General features: G+C 41.7%; 1 protein-coding gene across 1 annotated transcript in view; it reads right to left on the reverse strand.

Moving 5' to 3' along the window:
* Positions 1-878: 878 nt before the first annotated feature.
* The window catches only part of CLRN1 (clarin 1), a 36,783-nt gene continuing 17,820 nt past the window's right edge, over positions 879-19,841 (reverse strand). The window contains exons 2-3 of the mRNA XM_063079066.1: positions 14,013-14,192; positions 879-1,144 (exon numbers count right to left, since the gene is read on the reverse strand). Of these exons, the coding sequence (XP_062935136.1) occupies positions 879-1,144; positions 14,013-14,192 (446 nt within the window). The remainder of the gene's footprint in view (positions 1,145-14,012; positions 14,193-19,841) is intronic.

Raw genomic sequence — 19,841 nt, forward strand, 5'->3', positions numbered from 1 at the left:
TTAGAGGAAGGGTCAGTTCCAGGCTCAGCTGTAGCCTTTGTTTAGCTGCAGACCAATTTCGAGGGTAATTCAGGAAAAAAAAAAATTGACTTGGGTCATGCTTTGTGGAGGCCAGACGAAAGAACAAGATGACACAGTGAAACCATCATAATCCCAGAATTAATATCATTTTCCTAATTGGGAATTAGTGCTTGCTTCACTATGGCTAGAAACAGCCCCCAATAAGTAGTTTTGCATCGTTTCATAGTAGAAATTACTTTTCATGATTCCTCACTGGTCTCAGCAATTATGTCCACTGAAAATACTGTTGGCAATGTAGTTGGGACTTGGGCACAGGAGGAAAATTACCCTTAGCTTTGTTCTTCTTTGACCAGTAGGCATGGTTAATAAGACCGCTTTAAACAAACTTTTTAAAAAAGTTTGCTGATGCATTTTATAGATGTTCATTTAATGCACCATCATTTTAGGAAAGTGATTTCAGCTTGGTTTTCTGGCATCTGTGGCAACAAATGTGTGGGTATATCAGAAATAGCATTTGTTTTTATTAAAATATATTTCATTTGCCTTTTGACTCCTCCCTGGTGGAACAGGAATTTTGCACTTTGATATATATATGGATTAACAATCTGTCCATTCTTGTTAACTGCCTTTGACTATCTGGGTCAAGCAGTTTCCCACCAGGTAAAACAACTTTCCAAGACCTTTCTACTTCCCTTATTTTACAGTCTTTGTTCTTAGTACATAGTTTGTAAACATTGTCACTAGGGTTTTGGTGCTTTAATTTATGCAGTCTAAAATGATGGACAAAATTAACCAATCTAAAAGCGACCAAAGCAAGTCCACTTCCTTATTTGGAAAATTAAAGAAATGTTTGCCTTTTAGTACAGTAGATCTGCAGCTACATTAGTTGTCTCTGTGTCTTTAGATTTTGCAAAAGGGAACTGAAATCCAGCAAGTCGTATTAGGAGCCCATTCAGAAAATGAACAAAAAAGCAAATGAAAACAACCCAGAACGAGGTGGTGTATTTTTCACTTTGCGTTTTGTAGGCATAAGTTCCTTCTTTATAATTTGCAATTTTTTCTGAGAGGTGGTGGATTTTCACTTCAGAGGCAAACAGTATCATGACAAGACAGCCACAGGAGCCTGCAACAGAAGGAACAATGTGTTGGGAGAGTATTTCCAGATTGTAGGGGAGAGGGAAGAGGATCAATGTGCAAACCAAAGAAAACCTTCCACCATCATTCTCATCACATTCTTCTGCAAAAATGTATTATTGCAAATTTGTAACCATGAGCCTGATTCTCCAGTCTATGGGTGGTAGTGTCGGGTGTACGGCCTGGGGGTGGGGGACGGTTAGAATCAAGTTTACAAAGACTGGGAGATACTCCTCTTTGCATGATGTGAAAGATGAATTGCTGAGCACCTTAAAAGCACAATGGCAGAATTAGGCTACAGAGCAGCCACTGCTATGATGTGGCTTCAAGAGAACAAATTTCTCTATACTTCAGAGGTCATGCAGAATAAATACCAGTTATGTAGCCCCTTGTGAAAGGCCCCAGGCCTCCCTTCAGAAGGATTACCACGGCTCCTCCAGCTCCCACCTGGCCACAGCTGCCCAGAGGAGTGCCTGAGCAAAGGCAGCCCTGGAGGTATTTCGACAGAGCATATCTGTTCTCCTTGTTTGTAACAGATTTCAGAGTTTTAGTTGGGCATGTGGCTGCCTTCAATAAAAACAACATTGTTTAGCTGAGGGTATCTGGGAGGTAGGGGCAGAAAAGTTTCCTTGAAGTGTATAGGTATCAGGGCTCTGCCCTTTCTTCCTTAGTTCCTCCTTCCTGTAGCTGAAACATGGATGCAATGGCTGGAGCGCTGGCAGACATTTCAGACCAGGTGGCCGTATGTATTATGGAAAAACAAGAAAAAAGGAATGAGGATCTCAGACACCTGGAGCCACCAGACAAGCCCTAGACTTTAACCTCTAGGTTTTTAGGTGTGAGAAAAATAAACATCTATTTTATTTAATCCACTATTATTATTTCCCCCCCTCATTTATCACTCATTGGTAGTGTAATCTACTCTTAACAGGTGCAGCTTGTGGTCTGGGTAGGATCTCTGCAGGACAGGGACACTCCACACTGGGTGGAACCTAGAAGCTGGATGGCATGGAGGCAGAAGTAGGTGGCAAGAAGGACAGGGTCAGGAGCACAGTGGATGGCCGGGACTCCACAAGGCTTCCACAGCTACTGTTGTATCCCAGTCTGTCACCGTGAGGTTCCAGTTAATAGGAAACTTGCTGAGATCCTTTTCTGACTTAAGTCAAACCAATTTGGTTCAAACTTATGTTACTTACTGTGTGAAATTTGGCAATTTTAACCTCCAAGTCTCAATTTCCTCATCCGTAAAAGTGGTTAATACATATAATGCATGATTAGCATTTGGCATTGGAATTGACATATACATCTTACTAACTGGTAGCTATTCCTATGGTTTTTATATATTCCTGTCTTCTTGCAAATCCTTACCATAATCCCCACAGGCATCCTGATTCCTCCACTTACTATGTGAAATTAGGCAATTTTAGTCTCCAAGTCTCCACCTTACCCTACATCAGGAAAACCTAACCACATCAGGGTAGGCAATTCAGAAAAATGTATTATAGTGCCTTATTTCTCCAAATACTCTCCCATTAAGCTATGACTCTTTTAGGAGGAGTAAGTGATTTTTTTACTCTTCAACTGAAGTTAACCTGAATATCCTGGGAGCAACAACATAGTGGCTTAAGTTCTCATTCATTAATTCACTCATTCATTTCTTCAGTTAGACTTATTACATGCCAAGCACGGGTATAGTGGTGGAGATTTAAACATTAAAGAAAATGCTCATGTTTTCTGTTCTCACAAAGTGTAATCAGGCAGGGAACATAAAAACAATTATAAACCAATTACAGTGAGAATAATGTAGGGGAATACAAGGTACTATTACTGAGAAGGTGGGCAGCATCATCAGAGTTTGCTTAGAAGTAGCTGGAAGGAGCTGTAGGAAAAGTTAGTGGAGCAGAGGGAGGCTGGACCATGGGGAGAGCATTCCAGGCTTGGGGAGCTAGGTACAAACGACGACCCCCATTCCTTTCCCAAAGGTCAGGTTTGGGTTGGGGTAGAGATAGAGACTGGATCACATGGCGGGGGTCGGAGGGAGAAGGATGAGCAGAAAAAGTGAAATTACGTTTCTTTAGAATTCCACATAGGACTGGCCCCATCAACTCATCAACTCAATCACCGTCATAAAACACCTCCAAACAGTAAAATGAGATAATTTCTTGAAACTTCACTTCCTACCAGCCTCAGAATAGTAATTGAAAATATTCCTTTGTAAAATTTGTCAGCCTAACTGTTTTTGTATTCTGAGCTTAAAACCAGAGCTCTCCCCGGGCAAAACTGTATTGTTCCTTTATTGTTAGATCCTAACAAAAAGGCTGCAGTGATGTTTTCTCTTTATCTTTCATTTGAAAATTGTGGAGAAAATGCCATTGCTTTTACCATAAGAGCCTTCTTTGTCTGGGATGGTGAGTTTCAGACAGAAGTGAAATACTATTTCCTCAGTGCCTGGAAGGAAAATTTAAGCTTGGTTTCCTTTTCAAGCTGTTAAATATTTTAAAGATACTACTTTGTAAAGGAGACAGCACGGTAGAGAGCCTGCATTCAAATTCCTAAAGTAAAGTTACCTGGAGTGTCTTAAGACTCAAAGCCTTTTGCCATAGCTAGTGTCTAAGTGCACAAGCTCCTAAAACAGTGTGCCCTCTCATAGCAGAGAAGATGGCCTGAGATTCCACTGTGGACTGTGGGCTGATCAAGAGGTCAACCTTGTCATTTCGGAGTCAGAGGACGGAAACCCAGTCTAAGTCTCTGACCACCTTTCATATACTGCTAAGAGATGTGAAGAGAAACAACTCAGTGTGAAATTGGGATATTTTTGCTTCTGTCTGTGGCTCTTAAGAGATGTGGGATCAAGGATAACTATTTGTGACTTATGGACCAAAAGATACACATGAAGAGTTTCTCTTTGTGGCCAGGTTGCTAAGAACGTGGAGAGGGGTGTGTAAGGGATGTGAGCGATGGTCAGAAGAGGGCTCAGCACATTTCCACTACGACCCTAGACTCCAGAAAGAGGAGCTCCTGCTTTGGGTTTCACATTTAGAGGGTCCTGCTCTGTCCCTCTTCTGGAGAGATCTCTCCCCACAGAATGAGGAATCCTTGAAGTCAGTGGAATGTGACTACCTGGAGTGCCTGGCCCACATTGTAGTCCATACTCCCAGGACCTTGGAATTCCCTCCCCAAATAGCCCTCACATATTTACAGGGCCTAAGTGGCTGTCTTCCCCAGGTCAGTCTTCCTAAGGGCAGACTCTGTGTCTGGCGTTGCAGATCTCTGAGAACTGTGGGTAGCTGAGGAATAGCCGTTTCAGGCAGGGAGCATGGTTAGAGCTCAGATATGCAGCAGAATGTCCACACATAAGCTCGAGGCCCTTTACTATGGGTGATGGAGCTAGGCAGGGGAAGAGAAGTGGACAGACGGGCTGGCTCTGCTCATGTCACTATATGCAGGTGCAGAATTCCCAGGGGCCAAGACTTCCACATTTGAATCTGGCCTTCCAGGTTCTTATGGAGGGATAGTCATCCAGGTAGAAGGATGGAACAAATTTTATTTAGCAGTTTTATTAGCATAGAACTTTAAAATGTTTAGATGTGTGGATGTAGGTTTTCATTCACATTCTTGCCCAAGGCCTCACAAATGTTAGGATTGGGCCTGGTGCTTCCTTCCTCTTTTTCCCAGTTATCCATGTACACTAAGAGCTCAAATGCAGTGGGGACCATTTGGGCAGATTCCCCATGTGTCTGTCCATCTGACTAACACTGCTCCTGCTCACAAGAAAGGTTAGAATAAACTAGGACTTCGGAAAGCCTGCCATGCCTCACTTAAGCTAGAATCTGGAATGTAACCAGGCACGAGGTCCAGATTTGGCTGCCCAGTGTCTTACTCAGTGACTTACAGCCACTTCCCTTCATCTGTCTGATTTCCCTACCATCTGGCTGGTGCTGTCGTTTTTTGTTTTTGTTTTTGTTTTTTCCTTTTAATGGCTTCGATTACTTAATTAATTTCTGGATGAATAGGAGAGCTGAGTTATAGGTCTGTCACACCATGAGTGATCAATTAACAAACACTTGTAGTGTGCTAGACACTGCACACTCATGACTCTCCTCAGGCAGCTGCTGGGTGCCTGTCTCCTCCAGTCCCTGCAATATGGGGAACGTAAGTCACAGCCAATGGGAGAGTTGCTGCTCCACGTCTGCATGACCCTGACGGTAACTATGCTTTTATGGGTGGGAACACCCTGCCAGGGTCTGGGGGTGTCCAGGGGAACTATGGGTTTAGGTCCTCAAAGGGGAAGAAATCTCTGAAATGTTAACTTATTATCACTAAGATCACAGAAAGATTCACATTACCTTTTAATTCTGTTTTTCCACCAACTTTTTGAAATACCCTCAAAATCTGGGAAATAATAAATTAGAATTTCAATTCCATCTAAAGTAATAACCAACATTTCCAGAAAGCTAACACATCATCTTTCAACTCTCATAGATGACAAATATTAGAGGCATTCCATTTCCAATACAGAATGTTAAATTGATCATTTCTTTCTTTAAGGAGTCTTGAGAGATGATAAATGGGGTGGGAAAGCCACACTTTGCAGGTATAGATAATAGTTTTCTGTGAAATCGTACAATCTCACTAGAAAGTCAGTAATTGAAGGTGAGGTCACCAGCAATGATTTCTTCCCCAATGGAAGCTGCTCTGACTCCACACTCTTTCAGAGACCTGCGGCTCCCATCTAGATAGGCGGCAGAGGGACAGGTGAAGCAAGTTGATACCTAGGAGTAGATTTTGAGGTTGTGATGGGAAACAATTTGGTCACGCCTTTCCAAAGAACAGACATAGATAAAGGAAGAGCCCCAGCTGGGTGTTCTTTGTCTTCTGTAATGGAGAGTTGAAAAGCCCACATCGAACCTAAGTTTTACAAATGTCATGTTATTGAGAAGGGTGTTAGTGCGAAGAAGAAATGGTCTAAAAACAATGTTTATCTAATTTGAATTGATTTTCAGAAAAGAAGGATGGCATTTGTTACCAGAAAATATGCAATGCTGCTTCTGTTTTATTCATTTATTCAAGAAATATTTATTGGGTGCTTACTGCACTGTTCTGGGCACTGGGGATACAGCACTGAACAAAACATAAAAATCCCTTCCTTCACAGAGCTCCGGTGGTGGAGACTATGGAGGGAGAGGCAATCAGAAGATAAGGAAGTATATTCTATAGACTATCAGAGTGTGAAATGTGTTAAAGAGAATAAAATAAAGCAGGGAAGGGGATAGGAGGATTGGGGAGAAGTGGCCAGGGGAGGCCTCATAGAGGAGATAACATTTAAGTGCATCTTGAAGGAAGTGAAAGAGTGAGGAAGTGGATATTCACAGGAAGCGTATTTGAGGCTGAAGGAACAGTGAGTGCAAAGGAACCAAGTAGTTTGAGTGGAGAGAGGAAGAGAGGAAACAAGAGTAACAAAAGGTGAGCCATCTGTGTGTGTTTCTGGAATCAAAACATCAAGTGGTGTTGTAGCAAGGACTTGGGCTTTGGCTTTAAATGAAACAGAGGGGAAGACAATTCTTTTCTGAATAAGATAGGAGTCTCTTGCAATTGCGATAGAAAAAGATTGAGCATCTCTTTGCACAAGGTCATGGCTGGGCCCTGTGCAAAGTTAGACACGATCCTCCCACAGCATCCTCGAAGTGAGTGACGTGGGACATAGCCCTCTCACATCACTCTACCCCTTCAGCTGCTGTCTTGCATGTGAAAATGAAATTCCTTACCCATTGCCATCATGAACTGTCTAATATTACTTATCTTTTCCTTTTGTGGCCTCATTTCTAAAGACTATGCTGAGAGAGTAGTAGAATATTTTCATTGTTGGCTTTTCCCACTATCAATCCTTTATCTTTCATCAGGTTCTGTGGCTCTGATGACTGAACGTCTCTGGGTCTCTTTCTTAGACTCCTGGGTAATAGCTCTTCCAAAGGACTGAAGTGGAAACAAGATACAGATCTTTTTTCCCCACCACAAATTGCAGAATAATATGTCCTAGACATAATACAGAGGCCAGTGTACTATTAATACTGAAACTGATATAAAATGTAAGTATTCTTCTATTTTTGTACTGTTCTTTATTTTCCTGTCTTCATGTTTCATATCTGACTGTGTTTATATATGTTCCATGCCATAGCTGTAATTACCATAATTAATTAAGCCCATGCTGGGAGCATCTCCTTTTTAAAGAAAGGCAGCAATTCTATTTGCCTTGCTTGGCAAAGCTCAGAACATGATGCTATATGTAAGAGAAGACCTAATTAATACAATTTGCAATAAGTCCACATTTTAGTTGTTTTCATCACCTCCAAAAGGCCTGGGCCAATACATTTCATGTCATCCTCAGAGAGTGTTCACCGAGCTATGAGGACATTCTACCATCGACCCACCCATGGCAAGTCTTCCACCTGGTCTACTCTCTGACATGCAGATCTGGGTAAGACTATCTGCCACAAACTGGGACACCTTTAGAGTTGAATGTACAAAGGGCGTGCACTCAAATGTCAGTGCTCCAGTTTGAAATTATGGGTGCAGCTGCTTCTACACTCAGCTCCCCACTTTTTGGTTCCCTTTCTCTACCTTTTTAATTTGTGTACATCTTTCTCTCCCCTGCACTGTGTTATCAATCTTGAGAAGTATTTTTCACCCTCTTTTCTGCATTCTGCCTTTCTTCTGTTCACACATCCCCCAGCACTCCCCCGCATTAGTCCGTTTCTGAGGTGGAAAGTCCAAAGTCCAGGGAACACAGCTGGTGAAGGCTTTGTTTGGTGGTGACTTAAGTGACGGCAGAGTATTACATTGTGAAAATGATGGAGCAGAGAGAGTAGAGAAAGTTTCTCCGCTCTCTTCTTTAAAGTCCTGAGAGCCACGCCCCTGACCATTTTCAATCCATTCACTACTGCAGGTTCCTACAATCCAATCACCTCTTCAAGGCTCCACCTTCTAATTACCATAATATGATTTCCCACCTTCAACAGTCACAGTGGGGACCAAGATTATAATACATAAAACTTGGGGGACATAATTCAAGCTTCAGTGAGTTTTTGGGGGACATAATTCAATCCACTACACCCCCTCATTCACTCTCACTGGTGGCTACCTTTTTACAAAGCTCACGTTGACTGGCACTCTTGAAATATTCCCCTTTTGTAGCCTCTGGGATACCACAATCTTCCAGTTTTCCTGCTTCTTCTCTGGACACTCCTCGTCAGTGTCCTTTGCTGGCTCCTCCTCCTCAACCCAAAAATTAACTGATGATGTTCTTCAGAGATTGGTCCTAGGCCAATTTTTCTCTATTATCTCCCTAGATGATCTCATCCATTTTCATTGCTTTGCATAATACCTATATCATGAAAGATGCCTAAATTTATGTCTTTTGTCTAGACCTCTTCTCTGAGCTCCAGACTCGTACATCCAACTGTCTACTTGACATCTCCACTTGGACATCTCATAGTGTCTCAGACTTGACATGCCCCAGATCAAACGCTGGATTTCTACTGATAAGTTCCTTTCCCCACCTCTTTCTTGCCCTAAACTGTTAGCCTGTTCTTCCCCTTGTCTTACCCATCTTGATTAATGCCACCACTATCTATCAATTGAGCAAAACATTTTGGATCTACTTTCAGAATGTTTTTAGAATCTGTTCATCTCTCTCCATCTCCAATGCAATAGCATTGTCTTTTTCCAGACATTTCTTAAAGATATTAATCAGCCATGAGACATCTTAAAATCTTTGAAAAGCTTCTCATTGTAATTAAAATCAGTTCTAAAAGACTTCCCATGGCTTTTAAGTTCCGACATTAATTGACATCAACTGATCTCTGTAACCTCATTTTTTTTTTTTTTTGGCCTTTTCCCATCACTGCCTATCCCCTAGCCACATTGGCCTTCTTTTAGTTCCTAGCGCAAGAAGATCTCTTTCCCTGGAGTTCTCACCTGTGCTTTCTCCTCTACTTGGCAAGTTCTCTGGGGGGTACTCAGCTCCTTTTTATCTTTGGAACTCAACTATTTGGAGCAGCCTTCCCTAACTGCTGCGTAAAGCCCAATTCCTGCTCTCATTCTCTATCATAGCAACCTGTTTATCACCTTTATTGTAATTATTGTGATCTGTAATCATTTAATTATTTAGGTACACTTGTTTGACTCTCCCACTAAATTGCGAGTTCCACGACAGCAGGACTGTGTGCCTGATTCACTGTGATGTCACTAATGCCTGTTAAAATGGCATAGAGTGACCGTCAGCCCACGTTTGCCAAATAAATGAAAATGTGCACCTGTATCAGTTGTCTTCGACACTGGCTTCAAATTAGGATCACCTGAGAGAGCTAAAATAAAAATACCAGTGCCAAGCCCCACCCCAGAGACTCCAATTTAATTAGTGTGATGTCAGATCTGGCATCATTAGTTTAGAAAGTTCTTCAGGTGATTCTAATGTACAGTCTGGGAAGAAAACCACTGCCCCAAAATGAACCATGGAAGACAAGGTATTACTAAAACCCTACCTTGGGGAAAAGACTTCTCAGAATGAGTTTATAAATGACAAGATGAGAAAGAGCAATTTAGCTGACCTGCATGGGTGCCATGCAACAGTGGTCATGGTCAGAAATGTTGCCTGCAGAAGGCTCAGGGATACAAGTGAAAGGAACATCTGATCTGGGAGGGCAACAGGATCCTAGGCCATAAGGACGGCAGGCTGTGGTGACTGAAGCCATTTCTGGCCAGAGCCAACGAATTGTTCTCTTTTCTTTTCTACCTCCAGCCCTGGCATGCACCACATCTGGAGACATAAAAAGATGCCCACAGTATTGAGAAGATACAGTGGTCAGGGCCCCTCAGATGTTCAGAATCTTGCCGAGCATTTGATGTAAATATGCACGTGTGCCCAGGTGTTCCTTGGCTATTGTCTAATGTAATTGCTTGTGTGCACCCAGGTGTCCTGGGTTATGACTTAAGTATAAAGGACTAACAGGTCTGATACACAGTGCTTCTTAGGACACTCTGGGAGGTTACTAGGGTGACTGCTTCTATCTCTGAATAAAGCCTATCAATTTTTTACCCACGGCTCCTAGGACCTTTTCCTATGGCCTAGCTTGTAGACCTGCGTGTGAAGGGTTTGTGACCCAGTCTGTGAGCCCTAGCCCTGCTGGTAGTCATGTAGCTTTACACACAGCATTGTTACTGTGGGTGGTGTGGAAGGTTTCAGATAGATCATCGAGAAGACCTCTTTTCCCTTCCTTTTCCCCTTCTTCATGCCTCAGGATGCCAAGGTTTGGCTCCCATTCTCCAAGGAAGTAGAAAGCTGAACAAAGGGCCCTGGAATGGCTTCAGCACAAGGAAAGTGGGAAGTGGGAAGGAGAAAAAGAGAAAGGAGGCCTAACGAGGAAGGTTCTGAGTGTGAGCGAGGCCACCTAGGCAGCACACACTGGTGACAGAAATGGGGGAAACCAGTGGAAGAGAGCCTCCCCTGGGGTCTCTCAATGGAACGTGACTCATGCACACACTGGTGACAGAAATGGGGGAAACCAGTGGAAGAGAGCCTCCCCTGGGGTCTCTCAATGGAACGTGACTCATGCCTCAACTAAAGGCTCCCCTCGTGCAGTCCCTGGCTCTGAGGGTGTGCTGCACTGGCTCACACTTAGAGTGTTTGTGACAAAGGCTATAGAACTCCATGCTTATACAATTAGGGTTTAGAGCTGGGGTCTGAATGAGTATTACAAATCTAGAAAAACGCTTCCAAAACTCCATGTACCATATGTGGATTTAAGGGGAATGAAGTGGTCTGTAATTCAAGAGTGACCTCAACCCCCAGAGGTCACAAACTATCAGTTCATCCGTCCTTCAAACAGGTTTTGTTGTCATGCGGTTTTTCAGAAATTATCGAAAATTTCCATATGTGAAGAGTGGAGCCCTAAAAACACTGGATAGTCCGGAAACACTAGGCCTTTATCCTCTGCAAGACACAGATCTGGAGCTGGCCCCTTTCCTTCCTTCCTTTAGTGAGCACCAGCGTTTACAGAAGTTTGAAGTTGAATGAAATATAGCGTAAACACAGGGCCTGTTTGTTCCCACATGCATTTGTGTGTTCAGGTTCTCGTTGCATTAGACTTGGCCAAAGGCCTAGATAAGATCTGGGACTTGGATTAAGTTCTGCATTCTCCAAGTCATCTCGCTTTTCAAATAACATGAGTGTGGTCGTCTGTCAGAACTGTCAGACAACTTGTCTTCTGAATGGGCTGTTCTTCTGCATTTCATTCAGAAGCTGGAGTGTGAGATGGCTGTGCCGTTTACAAGTGCTGTGTCTCAGCTTCAGACCGGCTTTTCTCTGCTTTGTGATGGTGGGTCAGGACTCCCCAAACTAGTTCTGCCTTGTCAGCTGTTTGCCATTAGGCTCTGCCAAATGTGAGCACCAGGAGAACAGGAGAGGGGACAAGAGTCCCCTCTTCCTCCACTTTGAATAGCACTTCTGCCTGCTAGCAGCAATTGGGGAGTTTCCAACCCCTCTCAGACCTCACAGAAACCTCTCGTGGTGTCCAACAGAGTACAGTGCCTACCCTCAGGGTGTGAGGCCCAGTGCTCTGGGGCCTGTCCTCGAGCTTCTAGGCTCTGATAACCCCAGACTCTTTCGTTTGTCCCCAAAGCCCTAGGGATGGTGTTAACTACTTTCTGAATATTACCATCTCTGGGATCTCAGGGTCTCCTTTTTGTTTTTTTCAGTCCTCCAACACCTGTTTAATCAGTTCTCTAAGCTCAAACTTGAGCTCGCATCAGAATCACCTGAAGAGCTTGTTAAAACACAGATGGCGGGCCCCACCTTCAGAGTCTCTGATTCAGAAGGTCTGGGGTAGGGCTGAGAATCTGCTTTTCTGACAAGTTCCCCAATGATGCATGATGCAGATGCTGCACATCTGGGGACCCCACTTTAAGAATCACTGCCATACATTATACTCCCTCTTTTTAAATAGCGTGTGTTTTGTTTTCTAGCTGGACTTTGGTTGATTCAATGGCCGTCACTAAAGTAGCAAACCACTGGATCCACCAGTTTGGTTTTGGATGTTTGGTGGGGGGAAGTAATCCCATCTCCCACTTCTAACCTTGGCCTTCACATGCGATTGAATCACTCTTTTGTCCATCTACATCTTGTACCCGTGCTCTTGCCCTTCTGCCCAGGTTGCAAAGCCCTTGGCCTTCCTTTATGATACTCCATCCCATCTGTGTCCTCATTTCTCCAGCCTGTACTATCCCAGTGCCCAAGTTAATGTCTTCTTCCTGGGCTTGTTTTTTTGAAGTCAACAAACTCATATTGAATGGTTTACTGTGTGCAGAGCTTTATGCCGGATATTTTTGCCAGAGATACAAAGATGAGAAAGACTTAGATTTTGTTCTCATAGGGTAATCATTATCTGTACCATTTAAAACTGTATTATAGGCTTATGAAAGATATGGAGAAAATATTACCAGAACCCCTGCTAGAGAGAGACCTGCTTTGGTTGGGTGAATAATTTGATTAGCAAGGTGTGGATGGGGAAAGACCTTAAGAAGTGTGCTCGAATGCGTAGAGGCTATACTGCCTTCTAAGGCAAGTGAGCACCTGTTAACTGTAGGGCTTTATTCTATAGAGAGGGAACTATGGAAGTTTGTGGCTGGAGTGGCATTGCGTGGGAGAAGTGAATAGTGTCAAGAGAAAGAAGAGGCCTGTTCCTGCACCCTGGTGGCTGTAGCCGAAGGGCAACTTCTGGGGAGAAGAAACAGCCAGTAGGGATTTGTAGCTAGCGTGAGTTGTAATCTCTCTCCATCTCTCCGTGAAATTACCAATGATTTACTTCCTAAGAATATGACAAAGTGTTTAATCTGTTTGCAAGTTTGGAATGGGGTGAAATTGGAGACCACCTATAGAAGAAAGGCTACATATGAGTTATATGTTTAAATTTTGTCTTTCTCCTCCTTGCAAATATGAGGGTACTTCAAAAAGTTCATAGAAAGATTCACGTTATCTTTTAATTCTATTTTTCCACAAACTTTTTCAAGTATATTGTATATTGTAAGCACCGTGTGACACTGGATTTTATATTCTTTTTCATCAGCCTTGGTTATTAAGTAGAATGTGTGTATCAGTGAACTAATTTCTGGGTTTGGAGTTTATCCTTGTCCAGATACATCTAACATTTGGTTACACAAAGTACTTACAGGCCTGAATATGGCAATTTATGTGTGGATAAAACACTGGGTTTTTACTTTTTTATAGCATTTATTTAGTTTTCTAACTAAGAATAGATAAAGGCACATTATTGAATATTTAGAAATATTTTTAAGCATTGGCAAAAATAAACATCACTTGTAGTTTCACTGATCAGAGACAACCACAGCCAACAAACTGGAGTATCTATCATCTGTCTCCTTCACATATACATATATTTAGCCTCCATATCCACAAATATATGTATAGAGAATATATATATATATGTAATATTTTTATATGTATGTCTATTTTTATATATATATGGATAATCAAATTGGCTTCAATGTTTATAAATTCTTACTGCTTTTTTCACTTAATATTTTGATATAAACATTCTCTTGATTACATCTTCAACAATATAATGTACTGTCAGCATCATAGTTATTTATATAGACTACCATAATGTATTTATTGAATTCTCTATTGTTGAATAATTATATTTCCCCACTTTTTTCTATTACATTTAGTTCTACAATGAATATCCACGTATATATATGATTTGTACTGTAAATTTATATTTGTACATTGTCTCTTGACATACTGAAAAGCACATTTGTCTTCAGAGGTAGAATTTTGCACTTACCTGAAATGAAGGTCAAGAGATACAACCCTAATGGACCATGCAGAGTTTCAAAGGGTTTGCCAAAAGCATTGTACATGAAGAAGGCTGTGCCCACCATGGTTAAAAGAATAAGGATCGTGGAGAAGAGAATGACATTGACGTGGATACTCCCTGGGATCACTTTGAGCAAATCTGGGAAAACTGAAGATAAAACAAAACAAGGATTAGGAGAAATTTCATTAGTAGTAGTCTGCAAGTATAATTTAAAAAATTAAATCTCTCTTCTCCTTTTAATTTTAAAAACCACAAAGTCTTTCTCATGAATACATTCTCACTTATATGGGGTTTATGAAGAGGTTTAAAGATAGAATCATTTTATAGAATTTACCAGTAAAAACTAGCAAAAGGGGGATTTGAGGGAATTTTTTTTCTGCCCTTGGTCATATGTAATTACTTAAAGAAGCAAGTGTTGGCTTTATAACCCAAAACTGTACATTTTGATGACTAAACTTTAATGACATTTCTCAGTAATCATTGAAAGAAAGTGAGCCGAGATGCTGGGTACTGTTCAAGCTTTATTAAAGAAAGAAATCTGCCAGGCTCTGCTCAAAATGGAGGACAGCCCAGGGGTGCCCTGAAAATGGCAGACAGCCGCTAACATAGGGCGGTAGGAGCTTATATTGGTATGTTGGTGCCAAGAGCTGGGTGATGTAATTCCAGGGTGGGGATTGAGTTAGGTCATGGGAATGGAGAGTTCTGTGCATGCGGAAGTGCCAAAAGTTTCATTTTCTCCGAAACCATGAGGCTTCTTGTAAGAGAAAACGGGGGAGGGGAGGGGAGGAGGTGGACGGTGCCATTTTGTACTTGGGCTTCTCTAAAATGGCACTGGTTATGTTGTAGACCTATTAATCATTGTTTTAAATATCTTAACTTGTAATGATATTTTAAGTTTGGGGCTATCTGGGGAAATTCAGACATTAGGGGAGTTTTATAATTTTTTTTGTTACAAAAACAAAAATGGTTTGTAGCCCACACCAAGATTAGAGAATAGGGTATTTTAAATCAACTTCAGTATTTTGATGTAGCACAAAGCTGTGGGAAAATAATTTCTGGTGCTACAAGAAATATTTTTCATCTAGAAAAGACACCAAATCTATTTCTAGATTTTGTGTTTGGGGCAAATTTTTCTTGTTTGCAGAAAAAATGAAATACTTTATAAATGTAGGATTTCTCTTTATCTGGTGAGGCATCAGCATGCTTACCTTCAGAAAACCTGGCAGGACCAATCTGGGGAAGTTCAGTTTAGTCCATTTTAGTTTCCCAAATATTTATCAAGTGCTTAATTTGTTTACTGAGCACCTATTATGTGCCAGGCATTGTTTTAGGTGTTGTAAGTAGAGCCCTAGAGTGAAATAAACAAGATCCCTGTTGTCTCATGGAGCTTATAACTTAATGGGAGTAGGCAGACAATTAGCAAGTAAATAAATGTGATAGCTTATCTCAAGAGATGGTCAGTATCAATGTCTTCCCCCTTTACACACATGTCACTTCCCCTTCCCTTTTAAGAAATTTTTCCTCAATCTCCTTGAACTTGGACTGGCCTGTGATTGCTGTGACCTGAATATGGTAGCAGGAGTATATTGTGCCATTTCCAGGCCTCACCTATAAGAGGACTAGCAGATTCTGTTTCTTTGCTCGTGAAGGCTTGAGCTGCCAAGCAAGAAGCTCAGGCTACTCTGCTGGAGAGGGAGGTCACCTGGAGGGGCAGAAGCTCCAGACACGTGAGGGAAGGAGCTGTCCTGGACATCCAGCCCAGAAAAGCCTCCAAATGACTCTAACCCAACTACTATAACCTGAGTAATGGAATAAACGGTGATGCTGTTAACTGAGGTAGACAAGTAGAAGGAACAGGTTTGGGCACCAGGGCGAGAAGTGGTGCAAGAATTCTATTTCAGATATTTTAAGTTTGAGTTGCCTTTAAGGCATCACGTAAAGAGGTCAAATAGGATGTACATGTCTGGAGGTCCAGGGAGAAGACAGGGGTGTTCAGCAGGGCCGGGACCAGGGTAAAGCAAGCAGGGTGCCTAGAGTGTAAAATGTAAGGAGACAGTCACTTTCTAGGGCCAACCCTGCACTTGCATGAGCCTGAATGTCTCCTTAACTTTTACATGCTAGGTGCCTCAAGGCATCACCCTAGCTCTGGCCCTGGTATTTAAAGCCATTGGAATGGATGTCACCCACGGAGAAGCTGTAGTTAGAGGACAGAAGGGGCAGGAAGGAGCTCCAGGGCACCCCACGTCTACCAGCACAGAAGAGGGGAAAAGCTGGCCGAGGAGCCAAAAGAACAGCTTGTGAGTTAAGAGCAAATCAGTGGGTGGGACAGCAGGGAAGATAACGAGAAAGAAAACGTTTCGAGGAGGAGGACATGGTCGGCTGTGCAAACTCATGTCCCATGGCCGCAATGCTCCACTCCTGACCACGTGTGAGGAGACCAGGTGAAGGAGATGGATTGGTTCAGCACAAACCCTTCACCACTCTGGATATAACTCACCACACGTGAGAATATTCTTAGTGCTATCAGATAGGCAGCACCCACCTCATAAACACAGAGGGGCTTGTTTGGATCCTGATGGTGTTCATCGCAGTGTCCCCACTCAGATGGCAAGGCTAGGTCATTTGACTGCTGAGGTCTGGTTACACTACTTCTCCTTTATCTTCTCATAATACTAGAAATGCACATTAAAACTATAAAACTATTTTCCACAAATCATGCTTACAAAGATCAAAACATTTAGCAATATTCTGTGTTAGCTAGGATCTAGGGAAATGGGACCCTTGTGCATTTTTCTTGGGAGTGTAAATTGGTATAACTTCCTTCAAGGCAGTTAGGCAATATCTATCAAGCATTAAAATGTACATACCCTTTAGCTCAGTGACTTCCCTTCCAAAGGTTATTTTATGGATATTTTTGCACATGAATCCAACAGAGTATTACAAGGATAGTCATTGCAGCATTTTTTTGTTGTTGGTAATAAAAGGTTGGAAATAATTTCCACGTCTAGCAGTAGTGCATCCACAGAATGGAATATTAGTCCAAGATTACAAAGAATAAAGCAAACTTATAAGAACAGGGTATGGAATTATCATCAAAATGTGATATTAGACAAAAAGACAAACCAAACAAAAATAAGTGTGCATCATTCTGCCATTTGGTGAGAAGCCAAAGGTGGATGCATATGACAACAAATAATTATTTAAGCACTTTACTGATTTAATTCTCTCGACAACCCCACGAGATAGGTACTATTATTAAAAGCTGAAACACAGAGGCTATGCCATGCCCAAGATGTATACTTAGTAAGTGGCAGAATAGGATTTGAACTCTTTCTTCACTCTAAACCATCATGCCACAGCAACTTCAGAGACTGGCATGCGTGTCTAGGCAGGTACTATTTCTAGAAGGCTACACACAAAACTGGTAACATTGCTTCTGGGGAGGAGAAGTGAGGAATATTTCACTATGTACCTTTTTGTACTGTTTGGAAAAGAATTTTTTTTTATCTTCCTGCAAGCATTATCTATTCAATGAACACACGAGTACTTTTTTAATAATTAAAAGGATAAACAAACGCATAAAAAATTCCTGTGACTGTTATAAATTAAAAGAAACTTAAGAGACACTAACCAAATGTAACGTGTGGATATTGTTTGTGAATATGGTTTGTGATTTAAAATATAAAAACAATTTTGAGGTAATCAAGGAAAATTGAATATAGACTGGGAATTGGTTGAAATTTCATAATTGTTATTCATTTTATTGGTTATGTTCATGGTATTGCGGTTGTGTTTTTAAAAGTCCTTATAAAGGCCAGCTCGTGGCTCACTTGGGAGAGCGTGGTGCTGACAACACCAAGTCAAGGGTTAAGATCCCCTTACCAGTCATCTCTTTAAAAAAAAAAAAAGGAAAAAGGAAAGTTCTTATAAGTTAGAAATGAGATGGATGGATGATGATAAAAATGAGATAAGAAAATTCTTCGGCTCTGTTTGGAAGAACAGGGTGGTGACAATGTGGATGTTAAAGTTCACAGATGCTGAGCTCCTGTTGCCAGTGATTGCAGCAGTCCACACTGCCCTGTTTTCCAGGGCCACAGCAGTCTTATACTTCCAGGGGCATAGCTGGGCATATACTACACTAACCTTCCCTCTGGAGCTTCCACCTGCTGAGACAGCTCAACAAGTCCAACTGCTCTTCTCTCACTTGGTCAGCTGTTGCGTCTGTTTTTACTAGCAGTTATAAAGAAGAACCTACTTGTATCCATTTCCCCACCTGTGAAAAAGATGGCAACCTCTTCGTCTCTGATAGGGTAGCTAGGTTAAGCCTGCCTGAAAACAGTGCAAATGCAGAAAGAAGTTGCACTGATTTGCCTCCTGGAAAGAAAAGCCAGAAGCTAAAATAAATTGTCATTGTAGAGCATTTTAATTCTTATTGAAGTCTCTTTAAATCCCCACTCTTGTGAGAAAGTCATCCAGCAGGGCACTAATCCCTGCATGCTATACCTTTTTTTTTTTTTAATCAAAAATCCCTGAGTCTATAATGAGCAGTCAGAACTCTGGTAACAACCTCAGTTTTCTGACCAGCACTAATGCGACTTATCCCTGGTTGAATCCGAGAGCAGACCATTCAGATAAATATTATATGATAAAATGATAAGGATTAACAATATTGGATATTGTATATCTGGGAGGTAAATTTATTTGATCTTTCTCTACTTTTAGGTTTAGGATTAAAACACAAAAAGGATTTGAACGTTTTGATCTGTGGTGGAGCTGTCATTAATCCAGCAAGTCACTCCTGGCCTCCAGAAATTACTTGATTAGCTGTTGACAAGTGAAGGAAAGTTATTTATTATTTTTTTTTTGTCTTTTTCGTGACCGGTACTCAGCCAGTGAGTGCACCGGCCATTCCTATATAGGATCCGAACCCGCGGGCGGGAGGGTCACCAAGCTCCCAGCGCCGCACTCTCCTGAGTGCGCCACGGGCTCAGCCCTGGAAAGTTATTTATTAAAACGGGCAGCTGATGACACATTAATAGCAAGGCATTGGTCTGTGTGTTCAGAATTACCCTCCTTCTCTTCAGTTCTCTTACCGCTGATTTCCTCCAGCATGAGTCAGCGTGTCTAGATCTCCTCATCCTTAAACCACCCCAAGCTCCTAATTGTCCTTCTTTTCTCTCTGTTATCACCAAACTCCTTCAAAGAGCAACATACAAGTAATAATAATAGTAATAAAATAACAGCCAGTAATTATGTAGCATTTGCTGTATTCCAGGTACTTTACATGTATTGCATAAATTAACACACTTAATTCTTACAGTAATGAAAAAGGAATTATTTTATATTCAGTTTATAGATTTAAAGAACCTGAGGCTCAAAGGAGTTAAGTAACTCGCTTGAAGTCACACAGTGGCATTGCTGCCTTTGCTTACTTTCCTCTCCGATTTTTAAGATTAAAGTAAAATTCACATAGCAAAAAACTCTCCCTTTTTCGTGTACTGTTCTGTGAGTTTAGGCAGACGTGTGCAGTGTATGCTGCCACTATAATCAAGATACAGAATAATTCCACCATTCCAAAAACTTCCTCCAGCCACTTTATAGTCAACCCAACCACCACCACCCTGCAGCTCCTGTGTGTCTAAGTTTGTAAGAAACTGTCAAGTGTTTTGTGAAGTGTCTGTACCATCTCACCTTCCCACCAGCAAGGTTGCTCTGCATTCTTGCAGGCAGTTGGCATGAGCATGGTCATTGTTGATTGGTGTGTCGTTTATCTCATATTTTTAATTTGCATTCCCC

This window comes from Cynocephalus volans, chromosome 1 (assembly GCF_027409185.1).
Source record: "Cynocephalus volans isolate mCynVol1 chromosome 1, mCynVol1.pri, whole genome shotgun sequence".
Classification (NCBI taxonomy): Eukaryota; Metazoa; Chordata; class Mammalia; order Dermoptera; family Cynocephalidae; genus Cynocephalus; species Cynocephalus volans.